Source organism: Trichechus manatus, unplaced genomic scaffold (genome assembly GCF_000243295.1).
Source record: "Trichechus manatus latirostris isolate Lorelei unplaced genomic scaffold, TriManLat1.0 scaffold00037, whole genome shotgun sequence".
NCBI classification, from domain to species: Eukaryota; Metazoa; Chordata; class Mammalia; order Sirenia; family Trichechidae; genus Trichechus; species Trichechus manatus.
The window spans coordinates 6148225-6165984 of record NW_004443973.1 but is presented as its reverse complement, the minus strand read 5'-3'; the positions used below and the strand labels follow the sequence as shown (position 1 = coordinate 6165984).

Genomic DNA, 17760 nt, shown 5'->3' with positions numbered 1-17760 from the left:
TTTCACCAGAGAAGATATTCAAATGTCCAACAAGCACATGAAAAGATGTCCAATGCCATTATCCATTAGGAAATGCAAATCAAAACCACAACGAGCTATCCCCTCACCCATATTAGAATGGCAATGATCAGGAAAACAGAAAACAACAGGTATTGGCAAGAATGTGGAGAAATTGGAACCTTCATACATTGCCAGTGGGAATGTAAAATGATACAGCCACTGTAGAAAACAGTTTGGTGGTTCCTCAAAAAGTTGAACGTAAAACTATCATATGACCCAGCAATCCCAATCCTAGGAATATACCCAGAAAAAGTAAAAGCAGGAATAAAAACAGAAACGTGTACACCAATGTTCATGGCACTGTTTTTCACAATAGACAAAAGACGGAAACAATCTAAATGTCCATCAACAGATGAATAGATGGATAAACAAAATGTAATATATACATACAATGGACTATTGCTCACCCATAGCGAGAAACGAAACCCTGATGCATACCACTACATGGATCAACCTAGAAAACAGTATGAGTGAAATAAGTCAGCTGCAAATACTATATAATCTCACTTATATGAAATAAGCAAATATATATAGAAACCAAAGATTATTAGTGGTTACCAGGGGTGGAAGGAAGGAGGGGAAGTTTTTGCTTAGGAGACATTGAGTTTATGTTAATGACGATAGAATAATTTGGAAAAGGAAAGCAATAAACGTTGCACAACAAGAAGAATGTAATCAATGTCACTGTATTGTATATGTGGGAATTGTTGAATTGGTGAAGTTTTGTTGTATATATTTTTACTACAATAAAAACAAATATATTTTTTAAAAAATTAAACATATAATTAATTTATGACCCAGAAATTCTACGTCTAGGTATATACCAAAAAGAATTGAAAGCAGGGACTAAAACAGATACTTTTACATCAATGTTCATATCAGCATTATTCACAGTAAGCAAAAGATAGAAGCAACCCAAGTGTCCATCAATAGATAAATGGACAAAAAAAAGTGGTATACACATACAGTGGAATATTATTGAGCTATAAAAAGGAATGAAGTTCTAATATATGCTATAATATGGATGAATTTGAAAATACTATGCTAAGTGAAATAAGCCAGATACAAAAGGACAAATATTGTATGATTCCGCTTATATGAAATAGCTAAAATAGGCAAATTCCTAGGGACAGAAAAGTAGATTGTAGGTTACCAGGAGCTGGGGGTAGGGAGGTGTGGGGAGCCATTGCTTTTAAGGGGTACAGAGTTTCTGTTTTGGGTGATGAAAAAGTTTTGGAAGTAGTTAGTAGTAATGGTTGCACAACATTTGAATATAATTAATGACACTGAATTGTACATTTAGATGATAAAAATGGCAAATTTTGCTACATTTTTACAAGAAAATAAAACAGTATATGTTTGAGCAACAAAGGGTAATTAAGACCTAGCCTTAAGGCGAAGGAATGGCTCAGGAAAAAGAATTCCATGAAAGCCTGGTAAGCACAAAGTACCACAGACACAAAGAACTAAAACACTTGATTTTTGGAGAGTTGTACTGTCAAAAGCTCCACAATCCTAGGTTTAAAAAAAGACTGTGACTGTTAAAAACATTCAAATAATCTTTGGGATGCAGTCATCTGGCAGTTCAACTGGACTGGACGGCTCACTCTCATGTCTGGTCCGTTAGCAGAGATGGCTAGAAGCCTGGGCTCAGCTGGGAATCTAGGACAACTGAATCAATCAATCATCAATCTGTGTGTGTGTGTGTGTGTGTGTGTGTGTGTGTGTGTATGTGTGTGTGATTCTTTCTTTCCAGCCTCAGGGCCTGTCACTCTCCATGAGCTTTCTCTACATAGTCTTGCAGCAGGATAGCCAAACTTCTGACATGGTGGCTTAGGTCTCCCAAAAGTGCAAAAGTGGAAGCTCCCAGGCCTTCTTAAGGCTTAGGACCAGAACTGGCATAGCATCACTTCTGTAACATTCTATTAGTCGAAATCAGGTTAAAGTAGTTAAAGTCTATGTTAGCCTAGATTCAACGTGGGAGGGGACTACACAAAGGCATGAATACCAAGAAGCACGGTTTACTGGGGGCCATCTTTGGAGACTAGCTACCACAATGCACAACAAGTACTTATTGGAAAAAACTAATTAATTAATGACCTTCTACTGTAGTATACCACATTCTTACAGTAGAAATGAGCACAAAATGGTTTAAAATTACCATACTTATTGTCATTGTCAAACAACATTTATATATCAACAATTTTCACATAATACTATTCCAAATATCTTACCAAAAAAAAAAATAACGAGCCAGAAATAAACCTTTTGGCAGGATTAATACAGAAAGATTTCATTAAAAATAATTTTATTCCATGTGATTAGAAGATGTTATTGTAGTCTTTATAGAAGGACAAAGAAAGTTAAATGTGAGGGAGTAGGTAGATGGATGATAATAATTAAAAGTGTATGGATCTCAAAGCCAGAGTCCCACATGAGAAGTAGGAAAATCAGATATTTGAAAACAAGACTCAGGTTCTAGTCTCAGCTCTTGGAACAAACACTAACTAGGTGTTTCATTTTGGCAAAGTCTCTGTATCCCAGTTTTCTCAACTGTAAAAGACGAGTATGGGAACCATCAGTTTTCAAACGTTTTCCAGTCCCTGTATCTTTTATTCAAAAGTAGTCTTACTCAACAGAGACTGAAGAAACCTCCAAGTGTATGGCCCCTGGATACCCTTTTAACTCAGTACTGAAGTCACCCTTCAGCCAGAGATTAGACAGGTCTATAGGGCAAACAATAACACTCATGAGGAACATGCTTCGTAGTTCAATCACGTGTAGGAGACTAAATGGGCACACTAGCCCAAAAGCAAAGACAAGAAGGCATGACAGGACAGGAAAACTGGACAAACGGAAACAGGGAACCCAGGGTGGAGAAGGGGAGAGTGTTGACACATTGTGGGGTTGGTAACCAATGTCACAAAACTATTTGTGTATTAAATGTTTAATGAGAAACTAATTCACTCTGTAAACTTTCACCTAAAGCAGAATAAAAAAAAAAAAAGTAGTCTTATTCATAGGAGGTAGGGAGGAAGAATGGGGGCAGGAGGGAGAAAAGAGGGTGTCGCACCCTTCCTTAATCGGAGTGGTTCTGTTTTAAATACTTAGTTTTCTTTGGGGGCCGGGGGGAGCTGCATTTAAACAAATAATTCTGCAAATAAGTCATATGTGAAAATGAGCGATCTGGCCCAACCTCCACACTTTACAGCTGAGCAAACATTGTCCCTTTCTGTACCCGTCCCTCTGCCTTTTAGTGCCTGTGTCATCAGCTCTTTTGTCCTCATGCAACCCTCCCCCTACTGAGGCACCCACTCCAACCTGCCCTACTCTCAGAATGTTCCATATTTAAATGAGGTCTCACTTTGTGGGGAATGAGGAATTCAGGCTGAAGAACTGCATGAAATGTTGATAATGACTGTGATGATAAAGATTATGTGAAAATTCAGAGAAGAAAATTTGATTCTAAATTCCTATCCATGTTAATAGTTTAAAAGAATGTGATGATGAGGGAGAATAAGCAAATAAAATACTCTCAAAATTATGCTGTATTATATACAACCACTTCCTGAAAAATAAATGGTTATGTTGTTTCCCACAAGAACCACTGACTAGTGGTTTACATCTGGGAAGTATTTCACTCACTAGTATAAAAAATTTTAAAGAGAACGCAGGATCTAACAGTGTTCCACAGCTTTCTGAAGATCTTACTGTTCCTTCTAAAACACACAAATGATGCCAAGTTAACTGATATCACACTTTAATTAAATGAAGCAGTTTATTCTTCCAGATTCTTATCAAGATATGTATTAGAATTGCATATGCTAAAAGCCATAAAAGTACATCCTATATAAATGTACATCTTACATAACTGCCTGTAATACTTTTCAAATATAATTTTATTGGTATGTAATCAGCACAACATTTCCTGGTTGCTGAAGTCTCCTGATCCCTGCTAACAGTGCTATAAAACAAGCTCACTTACTTTTTCTTTCAGACTTCATAATCATAGGAATCAGTTCTCTGACTAGCATAAATCTTTTTTCTACTGAATGTTTAATTCAAGATTCTGAGATATTTGCTAACTTTAATACTTTGACAACTTTAAATAGTTGTAAGTTAATTATTTTCTTCTTTGTTCCATTAAGGTGCACCAAATTTAGGTTGAAGAGTACTCAGAGAGTAATCCCCTTAGAGGTTCCTGTCACTCACAAAGTAGGTGTATTGCACAGATTTGGTGCCTGTATCAGGATTTGACCAGCGACACAGCACCACTATGAGTGATGAATAAGGATATATTATAAGGATTAGACATTACACAGAGTCCCTGGGTGGCACAAACTGTTAAGTGCTCAACCACTAGCCGAAAGGTTGGTAGTCTGAACCCACACAGAAGTGCCTCAGAAGACAGGCCTGGTGATCTGCTTCTGAAAGGTCACAGCCTTGAAAACCCTACGTAGCACAGTTCTACTCCGACACACGAGGTCCCCATGAGTCAGAATCGACTCAACGGCAACTAACAATAGATCTTAAACAATTTTGACAGAAGCTGAGGAAATAAAGGTCCAGAAGGGGGACAGTTCAAGGATCAAAGCAAAGTCACTAAGACCACAAAAAGGGAGCTGGTAAAGAAAACTATGGAAAGTTATTGGCTCTCCATCTGGAGGTGGGCCTAAAGTTACTGTAGGTCATCAGGGTAGGTAGTTGGGAAGAAAAGGTGGATGCAAAGCAAAGAGAATGTACTGGGTTGGATTATGTCCCCCAAAAATTCATGTCCTTCCCAGAATCTCATAACCTTATTTAGAAATAGGGTCTTTGCAAATGTAATTAGTTAAGATGAGGTCATACTGGAGTAGGGTGGGCCCTTAATCCAATACGACTAGTGTCCTCATAAGCAGAGACACAGAGAGACACACAGAAAGAACGCCATGTGACAACTGAAGCAGAGGTTGGAGTGATGCATCTATAAGCCAAGAACACCAAGAATTGTGGGAAATCACCAGAAGCTAGGACAGAAGCATGGAACAGACTCTTCCTCGGATCCTTCCAGAAGGAAGTAACCTTGACAACACCCTAATTTCAAACTTCTAGCTTCCAGAACTGTGAGAGAATAAACTGTTGTTTTAAGCTAGCCAGTCCATACTTTGTTACGGCAGTCCTAGGAAGCTAATACAGAGGGCGAGGACAAATCTGTGAGGACCAACTGGCTACCAGTGTCGTCTGTTTCTCACTTCAAACCTTGACGATGTGGATGACATGAATGAGCTGGGCTCTTCACCTCAAAACTGCACATACACCAGGCCTTGAACTCAGAGAAGCTAAGAGAGATCTCGCAGGAGTTGGAGGAGGTACAGGCCTGGCTGCAGTCCCATCACACAAAGGTGAGCCAACAGATCAGTGACAACATGCATGAATTGCACCTGGGGCCCTGCATCTTCCAAATATAATGGCTTCTGTCTCACTCCTCTGTCTTCCAAATCTCAGGTAAATTTCTCCGTGGCCAACACTAACCAGGAACCATATAGAGAAGAGTCTTCTAGGAAACATAGTTCCAACTTACCTAAGTTGACACAACATAAAATCAAATCACTACATTACCAGAAGAGTCCCTTCATACAAACTGATCCTAAGATGAATTTAAGCCTCTCAGAGATAACATAAACCCAATCATAAATCCTGTCACAATGCAGAATTTTAATTATTGCATTTATTTGCAAATTTTCCTTTTTTTTTTTTTTGGTACTTTGATATCGGAAACATTGCTACCAGCAAAGAGGTACTTACTTTGCTCTTACTAAAGTAAACATACATTTAAAGCAGGAGTCAACATCTTAAAGCAACACCAATACTTTATTAACTGAACATTTTTAAGTGGAATAAATCTACTCAGTACTTCTCTCTTTCCACCCAACTGCTTTTTATTATTTCAGCTCTCCTCATTCTATCTTCTAATTTTCTCTAATTCAAAAACATTTAAGCTCTAAACATGAGGCCTTCTTGCTTCTCCTTGCAATGTGGCTTTTGTCAACATCACCCTGTCCGCCTGTCGGGGTTGTATAAATTTGAACTGTAATTGTGAATATGAATTGAGTTCAAGTTCTTTCTCTCGGAGCTTCCTGTCCTCATGCAAATAGGAATATGAGGTATGTTACCTAATTCTACCTCCTAGCAAATCTGGCTCAGCACCTCTGAACTGCCTGTTTGGTTAGCAGCCATAGCTCTTAACCACTATGCCACCACGGTTTCCTATATTTCACCACACACACACAAAAAAAAAAATGGAGTTAGAATTTCTGTTTTTCTTTGTCCAGTTGTTTTCAACTGGCTTTAGAAAAGAAAAACAGATAGAGGTGACATTTCTCTGTCATCTTAACACTAGACTCCTGAAATTATAGATTTTGATAAAGAAATTGGAACAGAGGCAGCTTGGTATGACTGGCAGAAAGAACATGGAAATAGGAGTTTGTAGTTGCATATTCTTCTAAGTAGCCTTGTCATCTTGGAGCACCCAGCACCTCTTGTAGTCCCTACAAATGTTTCTGCCCTCATCTAAGAATTCGTCCAAGGAGAGAATAATAAGCTCTGTTTTGCCTGAAGCCCTCTCTTGGCCCCAGGGATACATTCCCCTCCACTGTACTGGCACTGGCCTCCAGGAGAGAAGTGCATTCTCCCTACTTTCCAGAAGCATTAAGGGTAAGCCTAGGTACTTAGCAGATTTAATGTAACCATCCCTGGAAATCACTGCTTTTTCAACCACACTCCCCTCAGACTGGGAACCTTCTGTTAGGGTATCTTCACAGTAGTGGGTCTGCTAAGTTAACTAGCTAACATATTCTATGACATTGTGTAAAGTTCCCAAGAATTAGACAACAAGATACAAGTTTCAGTTCTGGCATCAGATCTCTGTAAGCCTCAACGTAGAAGGTAACACCCACCTCATAAGAGCATTACTGTGAAGTGTAAATGAGATAACGTATGTCCCATCCCCACCCCATAATGACCACTGACCAATCCATTACCTGCCTCTCTGACTGATGAAACAGCTTCTTCTTCTTGCTTTGGGCCACCTCATTTGGGTGACAGAATACTTGCAGGACAGCAAAGCTGCTTCAGGGACTGCCTCACACTGCCTAGGCCCCTGCTCTTCCATGCAGGCTCCGTTGTGGAATTGCTCCACCATATGTCACTCCCACTTACTGTGAGGTGGTTTTATTTTCTGACCTCCAATTTATGGGCCCCTCTCAGGGTCTCTGTTATCTCTCCCTGCAGTCTGGTATTACATTACTCAGGACTAAAAAGGTTAATGCAAAAAGATTATATGTTATATAATTTAAATGTTTATTAACATGGAACATGCATTCCCCTTCTCCGTAAGTTTTATTTTTATGTCACTCATAGTTAACAATTTTTTTTCTAATAATATTCCTAAGGTAAGATTAAAATTTGACTTCATTTTCCTTATCTTTTTCCTTAAAATTAATCACATAACCAAAAGGCAAACACATAACCAAACACAGCTTAATGAAAACTAAAGCTAATGCCTGCTATATTTACATTTAAATTATAGAGCTGTGAGTATGTGGAAGCTATCTCAACCATCAATAGCAGTTGCTAAGCTTATAAAATATTTTGTGCGTGTAGAGACTACTGAAGGACAAAAGATTTCAGTTTCCTTCCCTCTTCTCCTCCAACCTGACCTTATCCCCATACTTAGTAAGAAGACAAAAGCAAGTTCAGATACCGAAGGGCATTTGCTCAGCAGAACACACACAATGAAAACTATCAACCTTTATTTTAAAATATTGAAGTTACTACAGGCTGATCAAGAAAGATGAAATATGAGTTCTTTAAATACACAATATTTGAAATTAGAAAAATTTGGCTCATCACTAGTATTTTTGAACTTGTTATAAGCATTTCATTAAGATGTTGACTCTTTCAAATACTGAATAAGATCTTCTCTCTCACTCTTCTTTTTAAGACCAGCAAAGGTCATTTTCGTTCCAGGGATATATTTCTTTGGGTTCTCCAAATATTCCATCAGAGTTGCTTCTCCCCAGACAATACCTAGAAAGGTGAAAATAAGTTTTAAGTTTCTGTAATTACATTTGCAGGTTTTACTTTTTTGATGTTACCCACGTATATGAACAAAAGATTACTCTTGGACTCAATAGGAGGGCTATTATAATGGAAAATACTTATGGTTTCTGACCCACAAGAAAATTCCAAAATTAGTCTTTGGTGCTCCAATCCTTGGCTTCCCTATAGAAATTCAGTACTGACATGCTGTTTAGAATTATTCAAGGTACGCCACTAAACTACCACCACAAAAACACTGTGCCTAAGCAGTACCCCTCCTTCTAGGATCCCAGAGAGTTCCTTCTAGAAAAGACCTTACAGATCATTTAACCTAACCTCTGATTTTGAAGATGATGGCCCAGCGAGAGAGAAGTAACATGCTCCAAGATGACAAGGCTATTTAGAAAGAAGAATATGCAACTACAAACTCCTATTTCCATGTTCTTTCTGCCAGTCATACCAACCTGCCTCTGTTCCAATTTCTTTATCAAAATCTATAATTTCAGGAATCTAGTGTTAAGATGACAGAGAAATGTCACCTCTATCTCTTTTTCTTTTCTAAAGCCAGTTGAAAACAACTGGACAAAGAAAAACAGAAATTCTAACTCCTTTTTTTTTTTTTTTTTTTTTGTGTGTGGTGAAATATAGGAAACCGTGGTGGCATAGTGGTTAAGAGCTATGGCTGCTAACCAAACAGTAAGCAGTTCAAATCCACCAGGTGCTCCTTGGAAACCCTGTGGGGCAGTTCTACTCTGTCTTATAGGCACGCTATGAGTTGGAATTGACTCGATGGCAACGTGTTTGGTTTTTTTGGTTTTTGGTGAAACGTATGTAATGTAAAATTTACTTTAAATATGTCATCCTCCTATCTTCTGGCCTCCATACACTGTTAATCTTAATGAGGCTCCCTTGTACGTGATAATTTGCTTTCCTCTTGCTGCTTTCATGATTTCAACAATTTGACTATGATGTGTCTCAGCCAACTCTGATCTCTTTGAGTTTATTCTACATGGAGTTAAGTTTCTTAGATGTGCATATTTATGTCTTTCATCAGATTGGGAAATTTTCAACCATTTTTTCTTCAAACATTTGTTCTGCCCCTTTCTCTTTTCTCAATTTCTGGGATTCCATGATGTATACATAGGTACAACCGAGGGTGCCCCACAAGTCCCTCAGACTCTGTTCATCTTTCTTTATTCATTTTTCTTTGTGCTCCTCAGACTGGATAATTTCAACTGTCTTATCTTCAGCTCACAGATCCTTTCTTCTGCCTGCTCTAATCTGCTGTTGAACCCCTTTAGTGAATTTTTGCAGTTATTGTTTGGTTCCAGAATTTGTTTGGTTCTTTCTTATAATTCCTATCTCTTTATTAATATTCTCATTTTGTTTATGCATCGTTTTCCTAACTTCCTTCGGTTCTTTGCCCATGATTTTCTTTAGCTCAATGGGCATATTTAAAGACAGCTGATTTAACATCTTTAAGTAGTAATTGCAATGTCTTGGCTCCCTCAGAGATAGTTTCTATCAAATTCTTTTTTTCCTGTGAATGAGTCATACTTTCTCATTTTTTTTGAATGTTTTGTAATTTTCTGTTGAGAACTGGACATTCTGGACATTGTAATGTAGTAGCTCTGAAAATGTGATTTTCCCATTCCTCACAGATTGCTGTTGTTACTTGATGAAGGCTGTGGTTATGTCTGTTCAGTGCCTTTTCCAAACTACTTTTACAAAGTGTGTATTCCAACTGTGTGTGTGTGTGAAGTAACTGAAGTTTCTGTTCCATTATCTCTGCAGTCAGCTAGTGACCTGACAAACATCTAAGCAAAATAAAGAGGTGCACTGATCCTTTAAGTGACTGCTGCAGGGAGAAGCCACTGCTGCGAGGACTGAAAGCACAGCAAGCATCTGCACAAGTTTCAGGCACCACTATTCCAACTAAAATGTACAACTGCAAATCCTTGGAGGACAAGGTCACCACTGCCTGCCCTGGCACCAGCCAGCTTCATCCCCACCACCATGGTGGGGCTGAATAATGCAGCTAGTTCACAAACGCAGCTCACCTAAGAAAGACCAGCAGCCTCTCCTTCACCAGGCACTCTTTTATTGTTTTAAGTGTTTTATCGGGTTCCAGAGTTCCAAAATAGTTTAATTGCTCTTTTCAGTTCAATTGTTGCTTTGACAGAGGGATTGACCCCTAGAGCTTCCTACTCCACCATTTTACATGACATCTGCTAATTCCACATTTGATGAAACTTTTGAGGAAGCACCTATAACCCCAAACTTTACATAACTAGAGGACTTCCAAGCACAAAGTGAGTGGACACCCATCACTGATGATCTCAGAAGAGAAAATTTCTCCAAAGTAGGTGACACACCCTTGAAGTCATAACTCTTTGTTTAGCTCATAAATAGTGTGTAGGTTGGCTGTGAAAGCCTCCCTAAAATCAGCATGATATCATGGAGGCCTATGGAGCCAGGGTTGAAAAAGAAAACACAAGACACGCCATCTTTGAAAGAAGGACCCTACGCTGTTATAGAAGAAAAACTGAGGATGTTAGATAACTCTAGAGCTGCCAGTCTTTGTAAGATGAAGTAAAAAGCCAAACAACTTCTCTACAAAACATACACACGCAGACACATACACATATCTCTAACGTACCTGTGGGCAAGGAACACCTTATAACTAACTAGAAAGGAGCCTGAGTGGAGCAAGCAGTCTGCAACCAGCTGCTAACCTAAAGCTTGGTGATTCAGACTCACCCATACTCTGCAAAGAAAAGCCTGGCAGACTGTTTATGTAAAGATTACAGCAAAGAAAATCCTATGGAGCAATTCTACTCTGTAACACATGAGGTCACCATCAGTCGGGGGCTGACTTGATGGTGCCTAACAACAACAACCGGAACATTCAGTTCCTCGTCATTACTGGTGTTCTGCAAATAACTGTCCTCATTAATAATCAAAACGATCAGCACAAAAGAGAATTGAAAACACACACATACATACATAGCAGAAAGAAATATAAAAAATAAAAGATAAATGAGAAATATAAGTCAGAATTATTTACATTAAGCAGATGAAAATCATTACCACATTCCCACATATTCAAAAATGGATTTCATGAATCAGTCTCAAAGCAGAGCTATGGAGGCTCAAAAGAGAAAGACATAAAAGACTTGAAAATATTGATAGAAATTAAGTAGAAAAAATAAAGAATTTAAAAGAATCAAATGGAAATACAGAAGATATTTATACAGAGGAGACCCAAAATATGCGTAATTGGTGACCCAAGGTTAAAAAACTAATGAAGTAGAGTAAAATTATTAAAAAATATAATTCAATAAAACTTTTAAAAATGTAACAGCTCTGAATCTACCCATTGGAAGAGTACACCATGTTCCGGGAAATACTGACACTGAAACATATCAATAGGAGACAGACAGAGGCTAGCAAAGTTACTAAATTTCAAAAATAAGAATCTTTACTGAAAATTAGTGATAAAAGAGTAAAATAAAGATAAAATCAAGACACTTATAATGGAAAACCAGCAGGCTGTCTTCAGATTTTTTACAAAGAATCATTCAGCATGAAGCATATAAAATCCTGAGCAATTAAAGTAATTAATGAAGTAATTTTATATCCAGCCAAACTATTATTCATGTGTAACAGCAATCCACAAATGTTTGCAAACATCCAAGAAATGGGGTAACATGGTTCCAATGTACGATTCTTGATTCAACTACTAATACATAACCTGCCACCAACCAAAAAAGACACTGTGGTAAAATCTGAGAATAAGCACTGATACTATTTAAATGTAGAACAGATGTCAAAATAAATGTGACAATTATGGTTCCACAGGATGTAAATGATATATATCATGTCAGAGTACAAATAACATAAGTAACAGAGTTAGGAAACAGTGTAAGTGGAAGCTGTATAAACACTTTGATTTTCTCATCCTTCATAGTGGAGAATAAATGAATATTGCTTAAAATTGAGTAAATCAAATTATAAAGGAATATGAATATTATTTATAATATAAATATGGCCATTAAAATTAAAAATAATAATGTACCAAACAACATTAGTTAGGAAGGTGGAGAGAACTAAACTTAATTTTCTCATCAGTCATACTGGGAAGAACCCTTTCAAACTAATTAAATTTTCTTATAATGTAGATGTATTTTTTAAAAAGTTTAATTATTAACACATTTATGAATCAGTGCATCTTATTGCCTCCATTAACAAGATTTGACATGACAATGGGCAAAAAATAAAGACTAATCCCTAATATTGTTAGCTTAGCTAATATGCTAACCCCATGAGATGTTGTCTTTGAAGACCCAAGAAGACCTGGGTTTTGTCACTTATTAGCATCGAACACTGGGAAAATCATGAATTCTAATAATCTAATATCTGTATCAATTATCATTTCCCAAAAATGAAAATGGCACTTCAATGCACTATAAGGTATAATTTTCAAAAGAAAAAATTTATCCATTTACTGAAAAAACAACAACAAAAGATTATAGCTACAGTCATGAATTTTCTAAAACTACACTCTAAGTAGACCATAGGGGACAAAGAACCTTCTTTAAAATATGAAATGTCTTTCAAACATTGTATACGACCACAATTATAAGAACTCAAGAAAAGGTTTAAACATAGAAAAAAAAATTCTTTGGTTACAAGGGTGAAGAGAGAGGGAGAGGGGTATTCACTAACTAGATAGTAGACAAGAATTATCTTAGGTGAAGTGAAGGACAGCACACACTACAGGGGAAGTCAGCACAACTGGACTAAACGAAAGCTAAGAAGTTTCCTGAATACAATCAAACACTTCGAGGGACAGAGTAGCAGGGGCGGGGGTCTAGGGACCGTGCTTTCAGGGGACATCTAGGTCATTTGGCATAACAAAGTTTATTAAGAAAATGTTTTGCATCCTACTTTATTGAGTGGCATCCGGGGTCTTGAAAGCTAGTGAGCAGCCATCTAAGATGCACCAATTGGTCCCAACCCACCTGGAGTAAAGAAGAATGAAGAACACCAAAGTCACAAGGAAAGTATTAACCCAAGAGACAGAAAGGGCCACATAAACCTGCATCAACCTGAGATCAGAAGAACTAGATGGTGCCCAGCTACCACCAATGACCGCCCTGACAGGGAACACAACAAACAGTCCCTGATGGAGCAGGAGAAAAGTAGGGTACAGAATTCAAATTCTAGTAAAAAGACCAGAATTAATGATCTGACTGAGACTGGGAACCCCAGAAAGCATGGCCTCCAGACTCTGTCAACCCAGAACTGAAATCCTTCCTGAGGCCAACTCTTCAGATAAGGATTGGACTGGACTATGGGACATAAAATGATACTCGTGAAGAGTGTGCTTCTTAGCTCAAGTAGACACATGAGACTAAATGGGCAGCTCCTGTCCAGAGGTGAGATGAGAAGGCAGAGAGGGTCAGGAGTTGGTTGAATGGACACGGGAAGTCAGGGGTGGAAAGGAGTGTGCTGTCACAGTATAGGGAGAGCAATTAGGGTCACATAACAATCTATGTATAAATTCTTGTATGAGAGACTAACCTGAATTGTGAACTTTCACTTAAAGTACAATAAAATAAAATAATGTCCTATTTTTCTGAAAATGAAAATAGTGTTGCTGTTATTCTTGTTATGTGCCATCCAGTTGACTCTGACTCATATCGACCTTATGTACAACAGAACAAAACACTGCCTGGTCCTGCAAAATCCTCATAATCGTTATACTTGAGCCCATCATTGCAGCTACTATGTCATTTAATTTCATTGAGGATCTTCCTCTTTTTGACTGACCCTCTACTTTACCAAGCATGATGTCCTTCTCCAGGGACTGATCCCTCCTGACAACATGTCCAAAGTATGTGAGACAAACTCTCACCATCCTTGTTTCTAAGGAGCATTCTGGCTGTGCTTCTTCCAAGTCAGATTTGTTTGTTCTTCTGGCAGTCCATGGTACATTCAATATTCTTTGCCAACACCAAAATTCTAAGGTGTCAATTCTTCTTCAGTCTTCCTTAGTAATTGTCCAGCTTTCCCATGCATATGAGAGAAGACTGAAAATACCATGGCTTGGACCAGGCACATCTTTGTCCTTAAAGTGACATCTTTGATTTTTAACACTTTAAAGGGTCTTTTGCAGCAGATTTGCCCAATACGATGCGTCATTTGATTTCCTGACTGATGCTTCCATGGGCATGGATTGTGGATCCAAGTAAAATGAAATCCTCGACAACTTAAATTTTTTCTCCATTTATCATGAGGTTGCTTGCTGATCCAGTTGTGAGGATTTCTGTTTTCTTTATGCTGAGGTGTAATCCATATTGAAGGCTGCAGTCTTTAATCTTCACCAGTAAGTGCTTCAAGTCCTCTTCACTTTCAGGAAGCAAGGTTGTGTCTTCTGCATATCGCAGGTTGTTAATGAGTCTTCCTCCAATCCTGATGCCCTGTTCTTTCTCATACAGTCCAGCGTCTTGGATTATCTGCTCAGCATACTGACTGAAAAAGTACAGTGAAAGGATACAACCCTGACGTACAACTTTCCTGACTTTAAACCACGCAGTATCCCCTTGTTCTGTTCAAACGACTGCCTCTTGGTCTACGTACAGGTTCCTCATGAGCACAATTACATGTTCTGGAATTCTCATTCTTTGCAACGTCATCCATATTTTGTTATGATCCACACAGTCGAACGCGTTCGCATAGTCAATAAAACACAGGTAAACATCTTTTTGGTATTCTCTGCTTTCAGCCATGATCCATCTGACATCAGCAATGATAACCCTCATTCTACATCCTCTTCTGAATTCGCCTTGAATTTCTGGCAGTTCCCTGTTGATGTACTGCTCCAACAGCTTTTCAGTGATCTTCAGCAAAATTTTGCTTGTGTGTTATATTAACAATATCGTTCAATAATTTCCGAATTCGGCTAGATCACCTTCCTTTGGAAAAGGCATAAATATGGATCTCTTCCAGTTGGTTGGCCAGGTAGCTGTCTTCCAAATTTCTTGGCATAGACAAGTGAGCACTTCAGCACTGCTTCCATTTGTTGAAACATCTTTTGTAAGTAATCTGTCAATTTCTGAAGCCTTGTTTTTCACCAGTGTCTTCAGTGCAGCTTGAACTTCTTCCTGCAGTACTATCAATTCTTGATAATATACTACCTCCTGAAATGACTGAATGTTGACTAATTCTTTTTGGTACAGTGACTCTGTGTATTTCTTCCATCTTCTTTTGATGCTTCTTGCATTGCTAAATATTTTGCCCAGAGTATCCTTCAATATTGTAACTCAAGGCTTGAATTATTTCTTCAGTTCTTTCAGTTGATAAATGCTGAGCATGTTCTTCCCTTTTGGTTTTCTAACTCCAAGTCTTTGCACCTTTCACTATAATACTTTGTCTTTTCGAGGGAACCTTTGAAATCTTCTATTCAGCTCTTTTACTTCGTCATTTCTTCCGTTCGCTTTAGCTTACTCTATGTTCAAGGGCAAGTTTCAGAGTCTCTTCTGACATCCATTTTGGTTTTTTCTTCCTTTCCTGTCTTTTTAGTGGACTTTTGCTTTCTTCATATATGATGTCCCTGATGCCATTCCACAACTCATCTGCTTTTCAATCCTTAGCGCTCAATGCGTAAAGTCTATTTTTGAGATAGTCCTTAAATTCAGGTGGGATATACTCAAGATTGTACTTTGGCTCTCATGGACTTGTTCTAATTTTCTTCAGCTTCAATTTGAATTTGCGTATGAGGAATTGATGGTCTGTTCAGCAGTGGGCCCCGGTCTTGTTATGACTGATGATATTGAGCTTTTCCATCATCTCTTTCAACAGATGAAGTTGATTTGATTCCTGTGTAATCCATTCAACAAGGTCCACATGTACAGCCACCATTTACGTTGGTGAAAAAAGTTATTTGCAATGAAAAAGTCATTGCTCTTACAAAATTCTATCGTGATCTCTGGCATTGTTTCTATCACCAAGGCCATATTTTCCAACTACTGGTTCTTCTTTGTTTCCAACCTTTGCATTCCATAATCAGTAATTATCACTGCGGCTTGGGACCCACCTCCTCAGTTTGCACCGATGCACAGAGGGATCCCTGAGGGCATTTCCTTCTTCTTGTTTTTGGGGTTTTTTTTTCCCTGTCTTTTAGGGGACTTTTCTTGTTTTTTTTTTTTTTAATTTGTTTGTTTTCTTTTTCCTCTTTTTCACTTTTTGTCTTTCTTCATTACTCAGTTTCTCATCTCTCTATACTTTCCTTCTCTTCCTATCCACTGAATACCTGGTGATGAGTGACTCGTCTACGCCTTCTAGCCAGGCTGTACTTCACCGCCTGGGAGCAACTTCCCCAGACCTCATAGCCATACCGGTGGGATCCCTGGGAGCTTTGCTTTACTTTTTCCTTTCTAATTTTTATTTATTCATTTTTTCGTATTTTTCTTCTTCTTCTTCTCATTTTTCTTTTTCTCCATTTCATAGTCTCTCATCTCTCCACTCCAACGTCAAGCTCCCCTAGCAGACTTTTTTCTTTTGTTTGTATGTTTTTGGCTCCTGTTCTCTCTCCTCTCTCTCTTCTCTCCCATACCTATTTTAGCTCTATACATCACAATCTCCCGCTTCCATCCTGCCTACCTGCACCATGCTCTGACCATCACACCATCAAGCAGCCCAGACACGGCCCACCAGAACCTGCCCTGCACTGATTACCAGCCCGCTCTGGTGGCCGTGTAAGTGCCACAAACAACCCATCCCAACAACTCCCCTTCAGCTAGACCTGCCCTGCTAGACCGTATCTGAGCGACTGACCCTGCCAACTGGAGAAGGAGGCAAAAAGTATTGTGCCCACAGACAAGCAAACAAAGAACACACAGCCCGCCTACTCAGACATAGCCAAATAAAACAAAAAGCAGGATTAAACAAACAAATCTACAATCAGTAAATGAGGAAAATAACTACCGAATGCCCCAAAGACAGCAGACAATATCAAAACATTTACAGAAACAGGACAGGATGGTTCCAGTAGGTGTCCAAAATAAAACACCAGATTATTTTCCAGTAGAAGAAAATGCACTAGAACTACCTGATAGGGAATTCAAATCTCTACTATTAAGAGCTATCCAAGAGTTGAAGCAAAAACTAGACAAAAATGATGAAAAAATAGAAAAATTCATGGAAAAGGCATGAAAATATAGACAAAAAAACGAAAAAATTCAGAAAAATGCAGGAACAAAATGCCAAAATAAACACACAGCCAGAAATCATACAAAAACAACAATTAGAAATCCAAAAGATAAACAACAAGATTTCAGAAATGGACAATGTCAAAGGAGGGCTGAGGAGCAGATTTGAAATAATGGAAGATAGGATCAGCGGAACTGAAGACAAACACTTGGCTACAACTCTGAGGAAAACTCAGAAAAAAGAATGAAGAAAAATGAAGAAACCCTGAGAATTATGTGGGATGCAATCAAAAGCAAAAATTTACAACTGATCGGAGTTCCAGAACAGGGGGAAAAAACATGAAACACACAGAGGATCACTGAAGAACTGCTGACAGAAAACTTCCCCAATATCAGGAAAGATGAA

The 17760-nt window shown here is 38.3% G+C and overlaps 1 protein-coding gene across 1 annotated transcript in view; it reads right to left on the bottom strand.

Annotated features, from left to right (window-relative positions):
* Positions 1-7981: 7981 nt before the first annotated feature.
* LOC101355182 (cytochrome c, testis-specific-like) overlaps positions 7982-17760 on the bottom strand; it is a 25411-nt gene continuing 15632 nt past the window's right edge. Inside the window, 1 exon segment of the mRNA XM_012555299.1 lies at positions 7982-8127. Coding sequence (XP_012410753.1) covers positions 7982-8127 — 146 coding nt within the window.